The sequence below is a fragment of the Mauremys mutica genome, chromosome 7, assembly GCF_020497125.1.
Source record: "Mauremys mutica isolate MM-2020 ecotype Southern chromosome 7, ASM2049712v1, whole genome shotgun sequence".
Classification (NCBI taxonomy): domain Eukaryota; kingdom Metazoa; phylum Chordata; order Testudines; family Geoemydidae; genus Mauremys; species Mauremys mutica.
The window spans coordinates 62,892,152-62,916,423 of NC_059078.1; the positions used below are offsets into that span (position 1 = coordinate 62,892,152).

At 51.3% G+C, this 24,272-nt stretch overlaps 1 protein-coding gene across 1 annotated transcript; it reads right to left on the bottom strand.

Annotated features, from left to right (window-relative positions):
- Nucleotides 1-43: 43 nt before the first annotated feature.
- Nucleotides 44-7,582, bottom strand: LOC123373734 (interleukin-8-like). The gene is made up of 5 exons (XM_045022836.1): nt 7,217-7,582; nt 6,994-7,126; nt 6,200-6,289; nt 5,841-5,929; nt 44-752 (listed from the first exon to the last, which is right to left on the bottom strand). The coding sequence occupies exons 1-4, from the start codon at nt 7,284-7,286 to the stop codon at nt 5,854-5,856; spliced, it is 369 nt and encodes a 122-aa protein (XP_044878771.1). The 5' UTR covers nt 7,287-7,582; the 3' UTR covers nt 44-752; nt 5,841-5,853.
- Between the last annotated feature and the right edge of the window lie 16,690 nt (nt 7,583-24,272).

Sequence of the window (24,272 nt, forward strand, 5' to 3'; positions counted from 1 at the left end):
CCCCAAACCTCCCCACTCCTGATCAGACACAGGAGGAGTTGACCCAGACTGTGGGTTCCACCAGAGGGGAAGATCACTGAGGTGAGCAAATCTGCCAATAAGCACAGGACCCACCAAGGTAGAGGAGGAACTTTGTCACAATGCATACAAATAGGAGGAATATTTCAGTAGTTTATAACCTTTGGTATGATACCTTACAAGAGACCTTTTGCAGAAAGAATATTCACACTCATAAGCATATTTCCATAAAACATATGGAGTGGAATGTCTCACAGCCATCCCAGGGGAGAACAGAGGGCCTGAACCCCAAAGAATCAGCCAGTTGTGTCCGGTAGGAGAGGAGTGAGGCAGGGCTTTCATGAAAGCTGGTGACGTGCCAGGGATGAATGTCCTTGTGAAATGTGTTAACACCCTGGGCGGAATTACAGTCGCTTGCTGGTGGGCTGCTTTAAAGTTGGTGCCCAAACGCGGGGAAGCGCAGGCTTCCCCCAGTCGGGGTGGAAGGCGGCTGTCGACCTGTCTCCAATGAAGCGGAGCAGTACGGAGTCAAAGCAATGGAAGCCCGTATCCATATGAACATGCAGGGGATGGAAGAGCCACGGGTCAGCTTGCCTCTGGGACAGATCAGCGAGGCTTGGGAAATACAAGCAGAAAACAAAAAGCATCTGGCGCCAAGGGACCACAGGATGCAGCACACTGAGAGCCTTTTGAAAGTCGGGTCCCCTTGTCTGCAGGGCTGGAGATGCCAGTACCTTGATGTGAGTAAGAAAACAGGTTAAGCAAAGAGTGTAACTGGCTCCAGTGACATTTTCATCACCAGAAAGCAGGTGGGGTTTGGTTTGGTGGGGACCAGCCCTGGCTCGTCTGTGCTGGCTTGGTATCACTCACATCTCTGCTCTTTGTGAATAAACTTTGCCTTGGTTTCCCTCCCAACCAGCCCAGTGCAGTGACACTGGAGTACCTGGGAGTCCTTCAGCGAACCCGCCAGGCTGGGGTGTTCATGCACCATCTATCCCAGTGTGTCAGCTACATTCCCTGAGGGGCGAATCCCCGCTGCCCTGCCCCTCAGGCAGGCGCTGACACCCAGTGCCGGGTTTACAATGGGGCGGTGGTGCCATGGAGCCGGGCCCATGCTCAGAAGGGGCCCCGGCCTGCTCCGCTTGCACTGTGCAAGACCCCACCAGCCCGCTGGCTCCTCCCCGCCCATTACTTGCTCCTCTTGGCCTGCCGCCGGTCAGCCAAGCACTTCTCTCTGCGTCCTGGCTGGACCCCAGTGCATCTCTGGCTCCAGGCAGTCTCTGCTTTGTGAGTCCCCACCTGTCTCCCTGGAGCTGAACTGCCTGGGACTGGTGCAGAAGCCTGGCCAATCTCAGCAGTCAGAGTGGGGGGGAGCAGAATAGTGCTGGGGGCTTGGCTTGGCCCCTCCAGGCAAGTGTGTCCTGAGGGAGCCTGGCCGGGGCAGGCCCTGGCTGATTGCGCCACTCCAGAGGGGCCGGAGCGATTCCCCACCCCGGGACAAGCCCTGGCTGCGCTGCCAGCTCAGCCCGGCAGACGCAGTCACTTCCCAGCAAGGCTGGTGAGTGCAGCCGGGAGGCAGGGCATGGGGGAGTGGGTCTCTGAATGGTCTGGGGGGGTGCTGGGCTGTGAGGGGGTGGGGAAGATCTGTGTGTGTTGAAGCACGAGGGAGTGTGGTTCTGTGGGGGGTGCTGGGCAGTTGTGGTGGGGCTGTGGGCAGGGGGGTGCTGGGCAGGGTGCTGGTGTGCAGGGCGCTGTGCATTTATGGGAGGGTTGGGCGGGGGCTCTGGGAGTCAAGGTGGGGGGCTGTGTGGCATGGCATGGCATGGGCCCGCCCCCGAGGGGAAGGGGCACGCTGGCAGCACAGGGCTGGGCAGGACACTGCGTCTGGCAACTGCTGGTTTGTTAATAGTGCCCTCACGCTGGGCTGGGCAGGGCCGCCTCTGCCCTACCATGCCCCATTGCCCCTGGCTGGCCCCTCGCCCCAGGGACTGACCCCCTCCCCGCACCATGCTCCATTGCCCCCAATGGTGATTCGGGGCCAGGAAAAGTGAGTGATGCCAGGAGCTCTTTGTTCTGCTGAGAGCGCCATCTTCCCTGCCTGCAGCCCCATGCCGAGCGAGGCCAGCCCTGGGCTTCCCTCTGACCCCAACCTCACACCAGCCCAAAGCACAGGAAGGATGCCCAAAGGGAAAGACTACCTGGGCTGGATAAAGGGATCCAGCTGTGTGGAGAGACAACTTCCCACCCCCAGCCCTTGGGAGAAGGGGTAGTTACACCTAATCTCTCCAGAAACAGCCTGGCTACAGAAGTATGGAAAAGGTGGGGAGGCAAAGCACTGGAAACAAACCAGACGCTGGGAGCTACAAAAGGAAGGTCCCTGAGCAGCCTGTGTGTGAAGCCAAGAAGACGGGAGCAGAGGGTGCCCTGTCACACTCATTCTGGCTAGGTTTGGTCTCCATATAAATGCCCAATCTGGCTTTGACTCGTGCTATGTTTTTGGCCGCAACAAAATCCTGTGGCAGTGAGTCCCACAGGCTAACTACCCACTGTGTGAAGAACCATTAGTTCAGAATTTCCCACCTTTCAGAGCTGTTAAATGTCCCCTTGTTGTGGTGTGAAGAGACAGGGAGAACAGACACCCTGACCTTCCTTCTGGGTCCCACCGATTATTTGATATACTTTTATCACATCCCTCTCCTTGGTCTCCTCTCTTGGTAACAAGCCCAGCTTTTCAATCAGTGAGGATGATCAGGGTTTTTTTCCAGGCCCTGATCACCCTCGCTGCCCTTCCCTGGTCCCTCCCAGCCCTGCCCACCAAGTTCCAGAGGAGGTTGCACCACTGAGTGATTAATATCACGGCATTAATGAGGCATTTCCCAAGCAAGGGGGCTTGGAGCCCGTGTGCTGTGCAGTGGCACGGCAAGGCCACAAGGTGGCTCAGTGTCTCTTGCATTGTGAGTTTGCCGAGTAGTTCCTGCAAATAGGGGAAATTTCAATCCAATTCATCTCCATCCCTGGCTGGGGCCAGCCAGGGAACCAGTGTCTGCTAAGTTCTCCAGTGTGAGACTCGGGGGTGTGATCCAAGCAGGGGGACTGCAGTCCCTGAACACTCTCATCCAGCTATGGCTCCATTTCTCTTTGGGGTGGGTTCCTGCCACCCAGTTGCTCGCCCACTGGCTCCCTGGATGACAACTCCCAGGTCACCGCCCGTAACCCCGAGTAGCTCCAGCCAGGACTGGACCCTGTCTGCCTGCTCCCCCAGGAGCCTGCGCTCAGGAAGTTTGCAGTGATGACAGACTCCAAAACCTAGTGTGATTTATTTCCCAAACAGTGATTAGAGCTTAGCAAGGTAGGTTTAAAAACAACTGAGACCCATTCCTCTAGTGCCTTCCCTATGCTGGGCACTCTCCTCCATCCCTGTTCTCTCTGGGCACCAAGTTACCCCTGCAGCGCCTGGCTCTCCGTCCGTCAGTCTCTGGGTCAGCCTTGCTGCCCCCGGACTCTGTGTCTGTCAGCTCCCAGCCAAGCCGACCAGTGCCCCCTCCGTCTGCCAGTGGCACCATTAACAGCTCTCTCTCTCCTCAGTGCTGGCTGCGCAGCCCTGGCACCGGCTCGAGGCTACAGGGCCCCTGTTGACAGGGATGTTCCCACTGAATCGAGCAGCTTCATCAATGTTATCCTTGGCAGAGGTTTCAAACCACCCAACCTAACCACCCTCTCTGCAGAACTGGTCCTTTTGAGATGGAGGTATGGCCCTGAGCTATTGTTTTATCCTTCCTGCCTGGTTCCTTCGCAACCCTCCTGTGGAGGGCTGGAGCCATTTGGGCAGGCGAGGAGACAGCTGGTACACAGAATAAGTACTGACCGAGAGAGAAGGTTTATTGGACCAGTCTCTGGTGGTGGGGGAAGGGACAAGCTGTCAAGCTTCACAGAGCTCTATCCTCAGGCCTGGGGAAGGAAACTAAGGCGGGGACAGACTGTGACTCATAAGGGCTTCGCAAGTGTTGTAGGACATCATTCTCCACACCTGAAGAAGAGCTAAGTGTGGCTCAAAAAGCTTGTCTCTCTCACCTACAGAAGCTGGCCCAATAAAAGAGATCACCTCCGCCACCTTGTCTCTGTCATATCCTGGGGCCAATATGGTGCCAACAGCACAAACAAGAAATAATGCAGCTATCTTCCCGAGGTGTCACAACTGCAGTGGGGTTGGGCTGAGCAGCACAGGCTGGGCACAGTGGCATGGCATGGCCTCGAACCTGGCAGTGTTAAGTCAGGTGTAACTGTAACTGATCCTGCTGCGGGGCTGCGGGGCGGAAAAGCGAGTCTGAAAGGGGGAAGCGGGTTTACAGTTTAACTTCTACGGTGCCTGCAGACATAAGGGCAGTCTGAGATTGTTCCTGTCCAAAGGAAAGAGCCCTAAACTTTATCAGCTTTCAATCTCTGGGAAAGAGCGTGGACAGGGGCTTTGCTTTCCTCTAGCCACTGCGAGGGTGGAGCTTTCCACTCTTCCCGTAAGCCACTGGGAGCATGGTGCAGAACGCCTGGTCTAAAAGTGACCCAGGCGGCTCCAGTCAGCACTGCTGACCAAGCCATTGAAAGTCTGGTTGGTGGCACAGCAAGGCTAAGGCAGGCTCCCTATCTGCCCTGACTCCACACAGCTCTCTGGAAGTGGCCAGCATGTCCCTACAGCCCCTAGGTGCATGGGCAATCAGGGAAGCTCCACGTGCTGCCCCCGCCCCAAGCGTCGGCTCCACAGCTCCCATTGGCCCTGGGAACCATGGCCAATGGGAGCTGCAGGGGAGGTGCCTGTAGGCACGGGCAGCGTGCACCACGCAGAGCCACCTGACTGTGCCTCTGCCTAGGGGCCAGACATGCCAACTGCTTCCAGGAACCATGCCGAGCCAGGGCAGGCAGGGAGCCTGAGGTAAGCGCCACCCAGCCAGAGCCCACACACCAAACCCCCTGCCCCAGGTTGGAACCTCCTCCCACACCCTAACTCCCTCCCAGACCCTGCACCCCCACCCAACCTCCTGCCCCAGGTCAGAACCCACTCCTGCACCCAAACTCCCTCCGAGAGACCTCAACCCCGCACGCCCTCCCACACCTCAACCCTCTGCCCAAGCCCTGAGGCCCTTCCCACACTCCAAACCCCTCAGCCCCAACCCAGAGCCCCCTCCTGCACCCCAAACCCCTCATCCCTGGCCCCACTGCAGAGCCCACACCCCCAGCTGGAGTCTGCACCCCCTCCCACACCCAACCCCCTGCCCCAGCCCTGAGCCTGCTCCCACACTCCAAACCCCTCAGCCCAGCCTGGAGCCCCCTCCCGCACCTGAACCCCTCATTTCCAGCCCCACCCAGGAGCCCACACCCCCTGCCCAGAGCCCAGTGAAAGTGAGCGATGGAGGGAGGGGTGCTGGAGTGAGTGGGGGCAGGGCCTCAAAGAAGGGGCAGGGAAGGGAAAGGGGCCGGGCGAGGGTGTTCGGTTTTGTGCAATTAGAAAATTGGCAACCCTAGGTTCTGGCTGATCCCTCTGCATAATGGATACCCTGCTCATACGCCTTGACTGGGGAGGAAAGGTGTGGCAAACCCAAGGTGTGTGGTCCCATATCCTGGCCCAGCCCCACCCTGGCCTGGCCAGGCTGCGCTCACTTGTCATCTCACTGTGGGAGCAGCCTGGGCTGACAGGCTGTGGATCCAAGTCCTGCTCTGGGCCACGAGCTGGGCGGGGAGTTCTCCCTGCTTCATCTCACGTGGCCGCAGCTAGTTCCCGTGCAGGGGGAGCCCCGGGAGGCCTGCACCTGGAGCCCAGAGCGTGGCCTTGCCTGTGCATCGTGCTCATTGCTTTGCCCTGGTCCTGTGTCGCTGCCCCCTCCTCATGCAGTGGTGCTGCTTCCTGGGGTTCTTCAGGTTCCTGTAAGAGAAGGAGGCTCCTTCAGAGCAGGACCGAGGGCCTCTCAGCCACTGGGACCCAGAGGGACAAGCCAAACAGGCCAGGCTCTGCTCTCTGTACACTGGCAGCAGCTTGCAGTGACCCCACTGCCCTCCCTGCGGCCCGGGCAGCTGTGCAGCCAGCATCGCAATCTGGGCCAGTGCTGCCACTGCACACAGCGAAGGGCCAGCCTGGGGAGCAGGTGCTGGCAGTTGCCAACTGGGCCCAGGGCCCATTTCTCCGAGCACTGACCTCTTCCAGCAATGCAGCAGATCCTTCCCTTGCTTCTTGGATAAGTCGAGACATGTTTCTCTCGGGCCTCTCTCGAGCCTCACGGTTAATCTGGAAGACAAGCAGGTGCATTTGGTCCCCTGCAGTGCCTGGTACCCTGGCAGGGCCCGAGGGGCCTGTGCTGGAACTGGGGTCTTGCTATCAGCCAGACGAATATCATGGGCCTGATTCTGATCTGGAGAGTCACTCCAGATTTACACCAGGCAAACAAGAACATATTTTCAGACAAAGTTCCGGGCCTGTTCCTGCAACATCCAAGGTGTGAACCAAGCAAGCCAGGAGAGTGGCAATGTGAATAGCTTGGCTAGTGGAGAGAAGGAGGGGTTTCCTCCCTGGCCTGTAGCACAAAGGAAAGACTGTGTACCTTCCTGTCTACAATCAGATACGTGACTGGGAGTGGGGTAGAGGAAGGCCCCCCCCCACCCCACCCATCTCCACAGGGAGATGTGAGTCACACCGGCCCAGGTGAAACTTCCCTGGAAAAGCAGAGAGGCTGGGCCCTGTGGTAGCTGGGTGTGGGGAGACATAGGCAGGGAAGGAGGATGGCCAGATACCCTTCTCTGGGGTCTCTCCCCAGGCCCAGAGCAAAAGTAACACAACTGGAAGGCTGCTGCTGGTAACAGAGACACCTGGCCAGAGGATGGCCATGGTTACGGCAGGTTCTCTCAACCAAAAGAGCCTGAATCACAGCCCACCGGGGGCAGGGAGGGGGTAAGCTCGGACTCTGGCTGGCACAGCAGCCAGACGCTACTCACATGATCTCATGGCGGTGGCAGTGGGCTCCCTTCTCAATGATCTGGAAATCCATTATGAATCTGGGATTAACCTTCTCTTGGAACTTCAAGCACATGCACCTCGTGGGCACATGAAGCGCCTGGGCCCGCAGGACTGCATGGGAAAAGACACAGCTAAGAGTCCTTGGGTGAACGCCCTCTGCAGTCCCGCCCGCAGGGAGTCTGCACGGCCTCTGCTGCTTACCTGTTTGGTGCCTGGGGCACAGGCAGAAGAAGAGCATGCCTACGAAGGCCGCCTTGGGCATGGGGGACATGCTAGCTCCGGAGAGTGGCACAAGCAGCAGCACACTGGGCTCTATAAAGGCAGCTGCAGGCAGGGGGCGTTCCCATGCCCAACCCAGCAGCAAGGGGATAGTATCAGCTGCTTCCTGGCAGGGTTTCTGCTTTCCATGGAAATGAGGGCGAGACAGCTACAAAGCCAGAATGACTGGGGAGCTCTCCCGTGTGCTGTGATTTGCTGTTTGAACAGAGCCTAACCCTAACCGAGCAGTTTAGAGCCCAGGGAGAGCAAGAATATTTGCGCCCCTTAGAGGTAGAATATGGAGGAGCACATGGAGTCATGTCCCCCCCCCCCTACCAATTTCTGTGCCACATACCTCCCTTGGGGGCGCACCCCACAGTTTAAAAACCATCACCTCTCACCAGGAACTGGTGGACCGGAAGCTGGGGAGAGCCACCTGGCCCACTCCTGACTCTTCGTGCTGTGGGAACCGGGGCGCTGGCTGGCTGCCCGGCAGCCCTCCCTGCCCTGCTCCCAGAGCCAGGCTGCCTCTGCGTTGCCAGGCACACCCCAGGCAGAGTGGGCAGCACAGCTCAGGGCAGCTCCTGACACGCTCTTGCCTCTGCCCCGAAGAAGCCTGGCGCCAGCTGCCACTGCCCCCTGGAGCTGGCCCCTGCTGCAGAGCCTGGCTGCCCTGAGATGCTCCCCGAGGCAGGGGCGGCTCTAGCCATTTTGCCGCCTCAAGCACGGCGGCATGCCGCGGGGGGCGCTCTGCCGGTCGCCGGTCCCGTGACTCCGGTGGACCTCCCGCAGACGTGCCTGCGGATGCTCCACCGAAGCCGCGGGACCAGCGGACCCTCCACAGGGATGCCTGCGGGAGGTCCACCGGAGCCGCCTGCCGCCCTCCCGGCGACCGGCAGAGCGCCCCCCCGCGGCATGGCACCCCAAGCATGCGCTTGGCATGCTGGGGTCTAGAGCCGCCCCTGCCCCGAGGTGCTCCCTGCAGTACTCAACCCCTTGGGCACCTACCTCTCAGCAGCCTAACCACACCTCTCATGCTGACCAGGGACCTGCCATTGCAGCCAGGTCACTCTCCCTGCATACAGCAGAACGACCCCGTGCACCCCTTGCTGCCTTGCCCCAGGCTGCTGTGAGTATGGTGCCCAGCCCAGGGTTACCTGGGGGAGTTGGTGGGGGTAGTTGGAGGGTGCTGCTGGGAGTACTTGGGTGGCACTGGAGGAGGTATTGGGAGGTGTGATGTTATGAGTGTAATATAATATCTCATTGAAAGATGACAGGGCCAGAAAGAGTTAATTAACTCACAGGCTGACCTAGCCCATGGACAAACTTTAGAGACTTATTAGGAAAATCTGTGAATGAATAGAGCTTTAAAATGCAATCTGCATTGTTAGAGGTAGAAGGGTAGATGTTTGCTCAGGTCTTGTGATGTAAGCAAACAAGTCTTGTCTATCGCTATAGCTTTGATTCGAAGATCAAAAAAGGAATATATAACATTTAGGAAGATACTTAAGTAAAATAGTATTATTGTCTGTGTCTCTTTGAAGATTGTGGTAACCTGTATCTGAACTGTTTAATGGATGAATTACCCTGTGCTAATTACCAGGATGTTTGGGAGAAGGAGTTAAGCTTACTGTTTTCTCAGGCCGAAAGGCTGCTGGAAATGTGTGAGATGAACCCTGGGACACGATCCTGCTTCATCTCAAATCTGCTTTAGGTTTCAAGAAGGGGAAATCTTAAGCCATAAGGATTGAGATTCCCAGTCACTGACTGGAGTCACCCTGAATATGGACATTGGACTATAACCTATGGACTATTTCTAAAAGGACTTTTGTCAACTACAAGCTCATCTCTACTATGTATCTGAACCTCAAAAATTGAATTCAAGTCTGTATGTATATGGATCTTTTTACCAACCCTCTCTCTCTTTTCTTCTTTAATAAATTCTAGCTTAGTTAATAAGAATTGGCTTATAGTGTGTATTTGGGGTAAGATCTAAGTTATAATTGGACCTGGATATGTGGTTGATCCTTTGGGATTGGAAGAACCTTTTTCTTTTGTATGATGAGATAAGATTTTCAGTAATCATCATCATATCTGACAGGTGTGTCTGGACGGAGGCCTGAGGCTGGGCACTTTAAGGGAACTGTGTTGTTTGAACTTCTAAGAGTATGTCTACACTACGAAATGAGGTCGAATTTATAGAAGTCAGTTCTTTAGAAATCATTTTTATACAGTCGATTGTGTGTGTGTCCCCACACAAAATGCTCTAAGTGCATTAAGTTGGCAGACTGCGTCCACAGTACCGAGGCTAGCGTCGACTTCGAGCGTTGCGCTGTGAGTAGCTATCCCACAGTTCCCACAGTCTCCGCTGCCCATTGGGATTCTGGGTTGAGATCCCAGTGCCTGATGGGGCAAAAACAGTGTCGCCTGATGGGGTGGTTCTGGGTACATGTCGTCAAGCCCCCCTCTCCCTCCCTCTCTCCGTGAAAGCAACGGCAGACAATAATTTCATGCCTTTTTTCCTGGGTTACCTGTGCAGACGCCATACCACAGCAAGCATGGAGCCCGCACAGCTGACCATCACCGTAAGTCTCCTGGGTGCTGGCAGACATGGGACTGCATTGCTACACAGGAGCAGTTCATTGCCTTTTGGCAGCAGACAGTGTGTTGTGATTGGTAGCCATTATCGTTGTATTCCTGGGTGCTCTTTTAACCGACCTCGGTGAGGTCAGTCAGGGGCGCCTGGGCAGACATGGGAATGACTCAGCCAGGTCATTCCCACCTTCTGCTGAGCACCCAGGAGATGACAATGGCTAGCAGTCATAATACAGCATCTTCTGCTGAGCACCCAGGAGATGATGATGGCTAGCAGTCAAATTGCACCCTCTGCTGCCACCCTAAAGATGTAAAAGATAGATGGAGTGGATCAAAACAAGAAATAGACCCAATTTGTTTTGTATTCATTTGTTTTCTCCCTCGATGAAATCAACGGCCCAGGGTTTTGAGTTCGATCCTTGAGGGGGCCATTCTGTGTTTGACAGTTGTTTGTGTTTCTCCTTGATGCAAAGCCACCCTCTTTGTGGACTGTAATTCCCTGTAAGCCATGTCATCAGTCGCCCCTCTCTCCATCAGAGCAGACAATCGTTTTGCACCTTTTTTCAGCCCAGATGCCATAGCACTGAGATCATGGAGCCTGCTCAGATCACCACGGCAATTATGAGCACCAAGCCAGCAAGTACATAAACCACAAGGGGTATTTTTAAATGATGCTGCAAGCACTGGTGGATCACAAGGGATGTTTCACCAACATCAATGTGGGATGGCCAGGAAAGGCACATGACGCTCGCGGCTTCAGGAACTCTGGTCTGTTTCAAAAGCTGCAGGGAGGGACTTTCTTCCCAGACCAGAAAATAACCGTTGGAGATGTTGAAATGCCTATAGTTATCCTTGGGGACCCAGCCTACCCCTTAATGCCATGGCTCATGAAGCCGTACACAGGCAGCCTGGACAGTAGTCAAGAGCTATTCATCTATAGGCTGAGCAAGTGCAGAATGGTGGTAGAATGTGCCTTTGGACATTTAAAAGCTCGCTGGTGCGGTTTACTGACTCGGATAGACCTCAGCAAAACCAATATTCCCATTGTTATTACTGCTTGCTGTACGCTCCACAATATCTGTGAGAGTAAGGGGGAGACACTTATGGTGGGGTGGGAGGTTGAGGCAAATCGCCTGGCTGCTGATTATGCACAGCCAGACACCAGGGTGGTTAGAAGAGCACAGCAGGACATGCTGTGCATCAGAAAAGCTTTGAAAACCAGTTTCATGACTGGCCAGGCTACGGTGTGAAAGTTCTGTTTGTTTCTCCTTGATTCACTTTACTTCCCTGTAAGATAAACACCCTCCCCTCCTCCCTTTGATCACCGCTTGCAGAGGCAATAAAGTCATTGTTGCTTCACATTCATGCATTCTTTATTAATTCATCACACAAATAGGGGGATAACTTCCAGGGTAGCCCGGGAGGGGTGGGGGCGGAGGGAAGCGCCGGGTGGGGTGGGGGAGGAGGGAAGGACAAGGCCACACCGCACTTTAAAACTTGAACTTAAAAACTTTAAAACTTATTGAAGGGCAGCCTTCTGTTGCTTGGGCAATCCTCTGGGGTGGAGTGGCTGGGTGTCTGGAGGCTATGGAACTTGGGCAGGAGGGCAGTTGGTTACACAGGGGCTGTAGCGGCGGTCTGTGCTCCTGCTGCGTTTCCTGTATCTCAACCATACGCTGGAGCATATCAGTTCGATGCTCCAGCAGTCGGAGCATTGACTCTTGCCTTCTGTCAGCAAACTGATGCCACCTATCATCTTCAGCCCACCACTTACTCTCTTCAGCCCACCACCTCTCCTCACGTTCATATTGCGCTTTCCTGCACTCTGACATTGTCTGCCTGCACACATTCTGCTGTGCTCTGTCAGTGTGGGAGGACAGCAGTAGCTCTGAGAACATCTCATCCCGAGTGCGTTTTTTTTTTTTTGCCTTCTAATCTTCACTAGCCTCTGCGAAGGAGAAACATTTGCAGCTGGTGGGGGGGAAAAGGGAGATTGGTAGTGAAAAAGACACATTTTAGAGAACAATAGGATCACTCTTTCCCATTAAACCTTGCTATTCACATTACATAGCACATGTGCTTTCGTTACAAGGTAGAATTTTGCCTCTTATATTGAGGGCCTGCCAGTGTCGTGTGCGAGAACACTTACGCAGGGCCAGGCAACAGAATTTGGCTTGCAGGCAGCCATGGTAAGCCACAGTCTTTTGGCTTCTTTAACCTTCATAACACGTGGGAATGGTTTCAAACAGCAGGGCCCTCATTTCCCATACCAAGCAGCCGTTGGGTTGGCCATTTAAAATGGGTTTGCAATTTAAAAGGAGGGGCTGTGGTTTGCGGGTTAGCGTGCAGCACAAACCCAAATAACCCCCCCCACACACGCTATTCTCTGGGATGATCACTTCACTCCTCCCCCCACCGCATGGCTAACAGTGGGGAACATTTCTGTTCAGCCACAGCCAAACGTCCAAGCAGGAACGGGCACCTCTGAATGTCCCCTTAATAAAAGCACCCTATTTCAACCAGGTGACCAGGAATGATATCACTCTCCTGAGGATAACACAGAGAGATAAAGAAAGGATGTCTGAATGCAAGCAAACACCAGGATTTCTGCTCCATCCCCATACATGTTAACAGACTTTTGCAGTAGCTGTACTGTCCGTAAATGCCAGGGCAGATTAATCATTAAACACACTTGCTTTTAAACAATGTGTAATATTTACAAAGGTACACTCACCAGAGGTTCCTTCTCCGCCTACAGGGTCCGGGAGCACGCCTCGGGTGGGTTCGGAGGGTACTGGCTCCAGGTCCAGGGTGAAAAAATATATCTTGGCTGTTGGGGAAACTGGTTTCTCCGCTTCCTTACTGTGAGCTATCTTCAATCTCTTCGTCATCATCTTCCTCGTCCCCAAAACCCACTTCCTTGTTGCGTGATTCTCCCTTGATGGAGTCAAAGCACAGGGTTGGGGTAGTGGTGGCTGCACCCCCTAGCATGGCATGCAGCTCAGCATAGAAGCGGCATGTCTGCGGCTCTGCCCGGACCTTCCGTTTGCCTCTCTGGTTTTGTGGTAGGCTTGCCTTAGCCCCTTAATTTTCACGTGGCACTACTGTGCGTCCCTGTTATGGCCTCTGTCCTTCAGGCCCTTTGAGACTTTTTCTAATGTTTTGGCATTTCGTTTACTGCAACGGAGTTCAGCTAGCACGGATTCGTCTCCCCATATGGCGAGCAGATCCCATACCTCCTGTTCAGTCCATGCTGGGGCTCTTTTGCAATCCTGGGACTCCATCATGGTCACCTCTGCTGATGAGATCTGCACTCACCTGCAGATCGCCACGCTGGCTAAACAGGAAATGAGATTCAAAAGTTTGTGGGCCTTTTCTTGTCTACCTGGCCAGTGCATCTGAGTTGAGAGTGCTCTCCAGAGCGGTCACAATGGAGCACTCTGGGATAGTTCCTGGAGGCCAGTACCATCAAATTGCGTCCACACTACCCCAAATTCGACCCGGCAAGGCTGATTTCAGCACTTATCCCCTTGTCGGAGGTGGAGTAAAGAAATAGATTTAAAGAGCCCTTTAAGTAAAAAAAAAGGGATTCATCGTGTGGACAGGTCCAGGCTTAAATCGAGGTAACGCTTCTAAATTTGACCTAAAATCGTAGTGTAGACCAGGCCTAAGTAACCAGTGAGGCACTGTAGAAGCTGTGCTGTGCTGGCTTGGTAAATCTAAGTATTAGAATAACCACCAGCTTCGGGGGTTTGTCTGCCCCGTTTTGTTTGCAGTTCAGTCTAATCGAGTGACCTCAGTTGGCTCCCATGGGCAGCACCGTCACAGTGGCGTAGTCGGCAGGATCCACAGAACCAGGTCAATTAAGCTTTGGGTCAGAACCTCACGCTATCCAAATTTGAATTTTGGTATTGAGAGTTTGGTTGGTTAAAGAGCAGTTGCAATGGATGAGCAAAGAGCATATGAGGGTCTTGACAAAAAAGCCCTGGAAGATTTGTGTTCAGAAAAGGGGGTAAGCTTTAGAAAGAAAGCTACAAATCAAGAACTGAAAGATCTGGTAATGGCCAGTAATCAGGAGGCAGAAGCACAGCCCTTACCTAATACCACAGAAACTGCAGAAGCAATTAGAATGAAAAAGGCAGCAAATAAACTGCAACTGGATTACGAACAGAAACTAGCAAATCTTCAATTGCTGGAAAAGCAAAAAGTAGCTGAATTAGAAAAAGAAGCTGCTGAGAGAGAAGAAAAAGCTCGTAAGGGGCGTCTGAAACTGCTGGCTGCTAAACAGAAGACTCGCAAGATAGAACAGGAGATGGCCAAAGTTCAGCTCCAAGTAATGGAAGAGCAAAGAAAGTCATCACCACCTGGTACTCCACTTCCCCACCGCCATGAGAAAACCTGGGAAAGGATGTGTCCCATCTACAACGATACTGAGGATATAGAGGAGTTTTTGTCTACCTTTGAACGCCTCTGCAATCTGTAGCAGATCTCTGATGATCAGTGAATGCCTGTCCTGCTGACCAGACTGACTGGAAAAGCCAGGGAGGTATTTAATGAATTGGGGGAACAAGAAGCCTTGGATTATGGGCGGTTTAAAGATTCTGTGTTAAGGCGGTTCAAGGTTACTCCTGATTCTTAAAGAATTAAGTTTAGAAAGTTTGAGATGTCTAATGATTGTACTTTTGTAGAATGTGCTCATAAGGTGATGGGTTTTGTTAAAAAGTGGGCTATGAAAGCCAAGGCGCATGGGAGTTTTGAAAAACTGATGGATTTAATAACTTTGGAACAGTTCCTAGACATTGTGCCTGACCATGTGAGAGCAGCTGTGTGTGATAGGAACCCTGAGTCAGTCCTACGGGCTGCAGAGATTGCGGATGCCCATACCCAAAACAGGGCTCGGGAAGGGTATAAACCCCTGGGGGAAACTAATCACCATTCTCCCCAGTTCAAGAGGAGTGAAGGATTTAATGGTAAACCTGGCCCTGACTCCTATAAAGTTGCTCATGGGGGCCCAGAGGATAGAAACTCTCACCCCAAGAATAAACAGGTTAAATGCTATCACTGTGGTATGCTTGGCCACATGAGACCAGATTGCCCGACCCTGAAGGGCAGCCCAAAACCAGCAACCCCAAAAGCTACAGTAAATGCCAACTCCATTACCCTGAGCACCCAGGCTGAACCAAGCCACAACAGCACCACTGTAAGTCCAGGTGCAAGCAAATCAGTGGCTAATGCCAACCCCATCGTCTCCAATAGTATGGGAGGAGGTGATGAGCTCACCAATTACGTCAGCGCTAAGGCATGGCAAGGAAGTGAGGGGTTTATTAAGAAGGCAAAGATCAATGGTGCTAAATGCATAGGATGGCAAGATACTGGCTCTAATGTGACTATAGTTAAGGGATATCTGGTAAAGCCAAAGAACATGTTGCCGGGGGAGTATGTAACAATAGTGGCACTATCTAAATACTCTGTGAACCTGCCGAGAGCTAAAATCCACCTCAAGTGGAATGGCTTTGAAGGGAACGTAAAGGCTGCTGTCCGGAATTTAATTCCGACTGATGTTTTGGTAGAAAATAACATACTGCAGGTGCCTGGCTGAGCTAATGTGGTGACCAGGTCACAGAGAGAGTGCAGCTCTGTGGCAAATACCCTGACTGATGGCAGTGAGGGGGACTGCAAACAGACAGAGTGTGTCTCAAGATAAATCAGGCAAGGCTTTGTCTAAAATACCCAAAATGGTTCTAAATTCGAACAAAACCCAGCAGGGATTCATCATCAGCAAAGTGATATGTCACTAGAAAGAGCCAGAAATAATGCTCAGAGGCAGGTCCCAGCCAGTAAAGAGAAAGGCAGGTTTTTCATGCAGGATGAACTGTTGTATAGGAAGCCTCCTAAGGGAAGGAAGACTCCCCAAACAGCAGTTTGCAAACAACTTGTGGTACCTATGAGTTACGGCAATGTTTTGTTAAAGTTGGCTCATGATGGTCCATTTGCAGAACATCTGGGTATAGGCAAAACGTGTAACAGGCTAAAGCAAAATTTCTACTGGCCTCACCTCTTTAGGTCAGTGAGAGAGTATTGCAGGAGCTGCGAACTGTACCAAAAGCGTAAGGGATTAAGGGGGCCTAGCAAGGTGCCCCTCCAGCCTCTGCCCATTATTGGGGAGGCTTTTGCCAAAGTGGCTGTGAATATTGTGGGGCCACTCCCAAACCTTCCAAAAATGGGAAGAAATGCATCCTGGTGTTGGTAAATTTTGCTACCAGATATCCTGAGGCTGTAGCCTTGGCTAATATTAAGGCAAAGACAGTGGCAATGGCCTTGTTCTCTATTTTTAGCAGAGTGGATTTTCCCAAGGAAATATTGTCTGACTGTGGGTCTAACTTTGTCTGTGGTTTTCAAGCAGTTGTGGAAATTATGTGGGGTGAAGCACCTAAAAGCTGCTCCCTACCACTCCCAAACTAACGGTCTAGTGAAAAGGTTCAATAAAACCCTAAAGTCTATGTTTAAAAAGTATGTGAATAGATGCCAGAATAACTAAAATGTTATGCTGCCGTATCTATTATATGTACACAGGAGTGTGCCCCAAGAGTCTACTGGGTTTGCTCCCTTTGAACTGCTCTATGGGAGGCAGGTTCTGGGGGCCCCTAAATTCGGTTCGTAACTCGTGGGACGGTAATGTGAAGAAGACAGCGCAGCCAGTGGCTGAATATGTGGCTCAGTTCAAGGAAAGTTTGCAAAAGATAATAAAGTTGGTTAAGCAAAATCTAAAAAAAAGCCAGAATACTCAAAAAGTCTGGTATAACAAAGATGCTAAGGAAAAAGCATTTAAAATAGGGAATGTAGTGTTGGTGCTAAAGCCTGTCCGGAAGAAGAAAATAAAAGATGTTTGAACTAGACCCGTAAAGGTAGTGGAAAAAATGAATGAGGTTACCTATGATGTAAGGAAACCCCAGGGTCGGGGAGGTGTGCAGTCAGTGCATGTGAACAAAATGAAGGCTTACCATGTGAGGGAGGTAAATGTCAACATAATCTGTCCTGCTAAGAAAGAGGCAGTGTCTGTCCCTTTAATTGACATGGTTGCTGAAAGCCAGGAGGAAATGCCTCTTGAGAGTATTAAGATGGGGGAGGGTTTAACCTCCCTCAAAGAAAGGAACTGCTAATGCTGTTAAAACACTACAAGCAAACATTCTCCAACAGGCCAGGGCTCACTGCTCCTAGCAAAGCTTACAGGGCCAAAGGAAAGATGTGAAAACAAATCCAGGAAAAGGTGAAAAGCATGTTGACAATAGGAGTAATTACCCAATTCATGAGCCCTTGGGCCTCTCCCATTGTGATGGTGCCAAAAAAGCTAAAACCATAAAATTGTGTGTGGATTACAGAAAGCTAAAAGCTATCACTCAGCCCAACCCTTACCCAACACCCAGAATAGAGAATCTGTTAGATACACTGGGGGGGCGGGCAAGTTTATAAGCACCCTGGACCTGACATGGGGGTACTAGCAAATACCCCTGAATACTGATGCCCAAGTAAAATCTGCTTTCATAGTCAAATCGGGCCTGTATGAGGTCACAGTGTTGCCCTTTGGTATGCACAATTCAGAGGCTACTTTCGTAAGACTTATAAATGAGGTCCTACGGGGACTAAAATCTTTTGCAAGGGCCTATATAAACAACCTAGCCACATTCAGCAATTCGTAGAAAGATCACCTAAATCACATAGGGGTTGTGTTGCACCGGCTCAGGGAGGCCAATCTTACTGTTAACATTTCTAAGCGCAGAATGGGAGCTGCTAAGGTAACCTCCCTGGGGCACAGGGTGGGCAATGGGCAGCTCCGCCCAGAGCCTTTAAAGGTGGAGGCCATTAAAAACTGGCCTTCTCCTAGAACTAAGAAGCAGGTCCAATTGTTCATTGGTCTGGCCAACTACTACAGGAGGTTTGTAAAGGAATTCAGTAACATTGTTGCTCCCATCACAAACCTAACCAAAAAGAAGAAGCCAAACCGGGTGCAATGAACGAAGGCCTGCAAAAAGGAATTTCAAAGCATAAAGAGCGCTTTGGCCAAAAAGCCTGTTTTGGCCTGCCCAGATTTTAAAAAGCCTTTTTTGCTATGTACAAATGCTTCCAATATTAAACTGGGCGCAGTGCTAATGCACAAGGGGTGGGTAAAAGACATCCTGTGGCGTACCTAAGCAAAAAGCTGTCCCCTACTGAGCAAAATTTTGCTCCTGTGATGGGTTGGATCACAGAAACCCCCTTGGGAGCTACCAACCAATGTGCCAAGACTACCTCTGCTCCTGTTTTCCCTGCCAGCTCAGGACTTCAGCACCCTGTCTTGCTGAGCCAGACACTCTTGTCTACTTCAACAAAGACCCAGAGTCTGAATTACCTGCCCCAAAGCTGCAGGTTTACCTGAAAACAGCTCACAGAAGTGTGCTTGTCTTTAGCACCCAGATGCCCAACTCCCAATGGGGTCTAAACCCAAATAAATCCATTTTACCCTGTATAAAGCTTATGCAGGGTAAACTCATAAATTGGTCGCCCTCTATAACACTGATAGAGAGAGATGCACAGCTGTTTGCTCTCCCAGGTATTAATACATACTCTGAGTTAATTAATAAGTAAAAAGTGATTTTATTAAATACAGAAAGTAGGAGCCAAGTGGTTCCAAGTAGTAACAGACAGAACAAAGTAAGTTACCAAGCAAAATAAAATAAAATGTGCAAATCTATGTCTAATCAAACTAAATACAGATAGGATCCTCACCAGTTCCAGAATGCTCCCTTTTACAGGCTAATCTCACCCCGTCCCTGTAGTTACTGTCCTTTGTTCCAGTTTCCTTTAAGTATCCTGGGAGGGTGGAGGCTCCTTCTTTAGCCAGCTGAAGACAAAATGGAGGGATCTCTCACGGGTTTAAATAGACTCTCTCTTGTGGGTGGAGACCCCCTTCCTCACTCCTATGCAAAGTCCAGCTCCAAGATGGAGTTCTGGAGTCACCTGGGCAAGTCACATGTCCATGCATGACTCAGTCTTTACAGGCAGAAGCCAATTTACACATGGTATCTTGTATGTCTCCAGGAAGACTTCTTATGTGGATTGGAGCCTTCCAAGCTCTTTTGTCTGTTAAGTGCTTCTGGACTGAGCACTTAATTTGCACATTCCTTTCCCAAGAAGTGACCAAATGTTTTAACTAAGGCTACTTAGAAATCAAGCAATTATACAGCCAATGTTCATAACTTTGAACACAGGGCCAGCTCCAGGCACCAGCATTCCAAGCTGGTGCTTGGGGCGGCAATCTGCAAGAGGCGTTAGTCCCTGTCGTTTTGTCCCCAAGCAGCTCACCGAATTGCCGCCGCGGACAGCGGGGGCAGTCCGTGTGCCCTTAGGGCGGCACGTGCATTTCCGCGGTGGTGGCAATTCGGCAGTAGCTTCTATATTTAGCTGTCCGTGGTGGCTTCAGCTAAACATAGTGCTGACGGGAAGGAGTTGGTCCATCGTAAGGACTGGGAGGATGTGCACCAGTGGGTCACTGCTAACCCTAATCAATTGTTAGTAGGATATGTTAAAGGTCATCAAAGTGCAGACTCGTCAGTGGAAGCCCTTTTTAACAGTAAAGTGGATGGGTTAGCAAGAACCCCAGTGGTGGCTGCTGTCACCACACGAGGGGCCCTGCGTCAGCAGCTGAAGCAAGATGGACACCGAGAGGATCACCCGATAGTAGTACCAGCACGGTGGGATCAACAGGAAATTATATGTGGGTCCCATGCGTTGGCCCACGAAGGCGTGGAAGGGACTCTGCAACGAGCTAGAGACATAGCCCGCTGGCCAGGACAGCGACAGGACGTGACCAATTGGGTACAAAATTGCCTTACATGTGCTGCTTTTAACCTACGCCGACCAGGGGAATCCGAGGATCAGCTGCCTTTAGGTCATCAGTGAGAGCCGGGAGGTCCGTGGGCTCACCTTCAGGTAGATTTTATTGAAGGGTTACCACCCGGGGAAGGAGGATGTACCTCGCATTTGGTGATAGTGGACGCGTTTTCGGGATGGGTAGAAGCATTCCCCATGAAAACCCATAGCACCGAAAAAACAGCTAAGGTTCTGTTCAAGGAGATCATTTGTAGATATGGATCTCCCAAGGTAATTGATTCAGACAGGGGACCCCAATTTGTGTTGGCGGTCTGGAAAGCATTGTTGGATGCTTTGGGAATACAGCGGAAGCTGCATATTCCTAGGCACCCTCATAGCTCTGGGCAGGTGGAGCGTATGAATCGTACCATCAAAACAGCCTTGTCTAAAGTCTTGTCAGAGAAGGGGGGAGCCTGGACTAAACATTTGCCTTTAGTGTTAGCTGTAATCAGGAGCAGATCCCAGTACAGTAGCTCAGTGATGCCTTTCCAATTAATGTTTGGACGACCAATGCGCCTTATGCAAGCACAATCGGTCCCCTCCCCCTCCGACGCCACTGGTCCGGAACTGATCCAATGGTATAAACTTCCAAGGGAGGAGCTTGCTCAAGCTGTTCAACTCATGCAGCAAACAATAGGACAGGCTCAGGAAAAAATGGACAAGGGGCGACAGAAACCACCCGCCTGGCAGGTGGGTGATCAGGTAATGTACATGAAATGGAACACTAAGCCCCTCCAAGCAAGGTGGGAGGGGCCGTTTACTATTTGTAATAAGGGAAGTGATACAGTGTTCCAAATTGACTGAGGCCTCCAGGGGAAGTGGGACCATTGGGGACAGCTCAAGCATATAGGGGGGACGACCCCGACTTCATGTTCCTCCCTACGATAGCCTACAGTTTACAATGTTTAAGTCCTTGTCGCAGCTTCTGTTTTTTTAGAACACCAGAAAGAGCTGGTACCAGCTGAAGAACAACTGAAACGTACCATGGTGCATCGTCGCGACAAAACTTCTATGTTGTCTCATGTTCTGTGTTTTATGTTTCATGTTTTATGTTTGTCTTGTAGCGCTTGTCTCATTGCTAGCATTATGGTGTGTGGTGTTTGGGAAAAGGGAAGATACCGTATTAGACAAGGAATAGCAACAAACCATTCTCACAGCCCTCTTTAACTCCAACTAGAACCCTCCCTCTCCTGACCCCTCTGTCTCCTGCCAAATTGTCAGTCACATACCTACCCCCATGGTGGCCACCTCCGTCCAAAAGCCTGTGATAACTACCCCCTTTACCAATTGTTTACCTTCCCACCAAATGTTCTGATTTTCATCTCAATGTTGTACATGAGAAGGGCTGTTTGACACTCATTGTTACATCCTCCGGTCAATATTTTGATAGTAACAGAAATTCATGTGGACACGCTATGTGTAATGAAAATCCGGAATTGTTCCGGCAGTTGAAGCACTGGCATGGATGAGCGGAGGCATGCCGTCCCCCTTTGGATGGTCACCACAATTTGGGGTGACCAAGGGGTGGGAAATGTTATGTAAAGCCTCCTATCATTAAGTTCTGCAACCTTTTTGCAGACTTTGTAACTTCAGTTATTGTTAGCATAGCCTTTTAAGTTTTGTAACCTTTGCAAGCTCTGTGGCCTTTTCAGGTTGCCACTTGTATGAACTTCCAAGCTTTGTAATATCCCATCCCTCAGAGAGAGTGTGAACGAGGGAGTGTATGTGGGACTGGGCGGAGAGGAGCCAGGAGACAGGAGACAGATGTATCTGATATAATCTGCCCGGAGAAGGCAGTCATGAAGTGCTGAAAAGAAAAGAAGAATCTTCATGAAAGGAACTGGTCTGGGAATGCTTCTCGGTAATGGACGCAGAAAGGAAACTCAGTGTATGTGACAGGAGCCTCCCATTTCCAAATATAAGAGGAAGAAGGCATGCACACAAGCCCTGACTGCAGGCGGACACGCCAGATCTACCACGCTTTGGCTTCTCGGCCTCCATGCTGTCTCCGGTAACTCTCTGCCCGTGTAAGTGTGTGGTGCATGAGGGTATGAATGCAGTGAATGTGTGCGTGTATGAATAAGCTCCATCTCTTTTCTATCTGACCTAACAGCGGCATTGTAATAAAACTAATACAAGTGTGACCCTGGGTTGGTTTTTAGGGGAACCTAGGTAACACCAACCTGGCCCAAGGGCCACGCCACAAAGAGGACACTGCAGCTCCAGAGGGGCCACAGGGCATCACAGAACGATTGAAGAGACAGTGAGAGCAGGGTGCAGCACCTGCAAAGAGCAAATACCCGGAGTGACCAGCAGGAGGCACTGCTAGCAGTGAGTGGATCCAGTGACCGGGCTGTTATACGGGGGGCTAGACTGGATGATCACAGTGGTCCCTTCTGGCCTTGGAGTCTGTGAATCTATGAAATGAGAACACATCTAACAGTACGTGCCCTCTGCTCCCACCCCAGGGACACACTCCCCACTGGCACAGCCACGCAGCTCTGCCCTACCAGGGAGCCAGTATCCAGTCTGAATGTGGGTGGGATGGGATGCCTAGCCTGTTGGTGTGGCTGGGAGCGTGAGGCAGGGTTGCTGACAGGTTGGGGTGAGGGGTGTTTCTGGGGAGGAGCAGGGACCATGGGCTATCAGACGCCCTCATTCTCCATGCCCCCCCCATACCGGGATGTGTTGTGGCATGGCCTAGTGCTGGTGATTCATTCCCAGGGGCTTTGCTCCACCAAGGCTCCCTGGCAGACCTGGGGCCCCTCCAACAAAGAGTCCAACTCCTGGCTCACTGCCTGGCTGATGCCAGCTCCACTTTCCCTGTGGGGCTTTCCTGGGGGACAGGATCCACTGCTGTGCTTCCAATCTTTCTGTATGACACGGCACGAACGCTGCTGGCCTAGTCCCCCTTCTCCTCCACGGCACGAGGCCCCGGGGCCAGGGAAAGCCAGCTCCCAGGGCAATGACCATGAGGTATAGACAGTTTCATTTTTGCAACCCCTGACTGTTGTCTTCCCCTCGGGAAACTTCCTCCAATCCCCATGAGTGAACCGAGAGTGCCTGACCATGCAGTTACAGCTCATGGCACTGCGAGGCTGAGAAATCATCTGACCACACAGCGGTGACTCCTCTCTCCAGGAACAGGAGGCAGCTGGGCGCTTCCATGCAGGCCCTGGTGTTAGGGGTGCCAAATAAAGGAACCTGAGTGTTTGGATCCCAGAGAACTGAAGGAAGTGTTCTCCCAGAACTGGACAAGGAGTTCTGGATAAGCCGAATGGAAAAGGTCTCAGAGGAAATCCCAACAGCCAGGTAGAGCACACGCTACTCTGGCTCACTGTTAAAATGGTCTCCCAAAGCCTCCCTGAGCCATATAGCTCCACGCTGAGCTCTTCTAATAGCCCTGTATCTGGCTGTTCAGATTCAGCAGACAGTCACTCCACCCCAGCAGAAACTCCTCCTACCGCCCCCCCTGCTTTGCTTCACAGACACTATGCAAGACACAGCAGGCAGCTCTAACCACTGGGATATTTCTCTCACTGAGGTCCAATCTGTTCAGTAAACAATGCCAGTGCCCCTTCAATCTACCAAAAGCAGATTCTGTACGTGTTGAGCCAGTAATTGAATTGTTCCTTGGTGCTGTCAGGCTGGCTGGTGTACGTCTTCATTTAGTCCTAAGTGGAGCACAGGATCAGGTGCAAGAGGTGAATATAGCTGGACCACTTGGTAATAGTGACCATAATATAATTAAATTTAACATCCCTGTGGCAGGGAAAACTCCACGGCGGCCCAACACTGTAGCATTTAATTTCAGAAAGGGGAACTACACAAAAATGAGGTTAGTGAAACAGAAATTAAAAGGTACAGCGCCAAAAGTAAAATCCCTGCAAGCTGCGTGGAAACTTTTTAAAGACACCATAATAGAGGCTCAACATAAATGTATACCCCAATTTAAAAAACATAGTAAGAGAACCAAAAAAGAGCCACTGTGGTTAAACAACAAAGTAAAAGAAGCAGTGAGAGGCAAAAAGGCATCCTTTAAAAAGTGGAAGATAAATCGTAATGAGGAAAATAGAAAAGAGCATAAACTCTGGCAAATGAAGTGTAAAAATATAATTAGAAAGACTAGCTAGCCAAAGACTCCAAATGTAATAGCAAAATATTTTTTTAAATACATCAGAAGCAGAAAGCCTGCTAAACAACCAGTAGGGCCAGTGGAGGATTGAGATGCTAAAGGAGCACTCAAAGACGATAAGGCCATTGCGGAGAAACTAAATAAATTCTTTTTATCGGTCTTCACTGCTGAGGATGAGAGAGATTTTAATAGGATGAAATTTAATAGTGAAAAGTGCAAGGTCATGCATTTAGGGAGTAATAACAAGAATTTTAGTTATAAATTGGGGACACATCAGTTGGAAGTAACAGAGGAGGAGAAGGACCCTGGAGTATTGGTTGATCACAGGATGACTATGAGCTGCCAATGTGATATGGCTGTTAA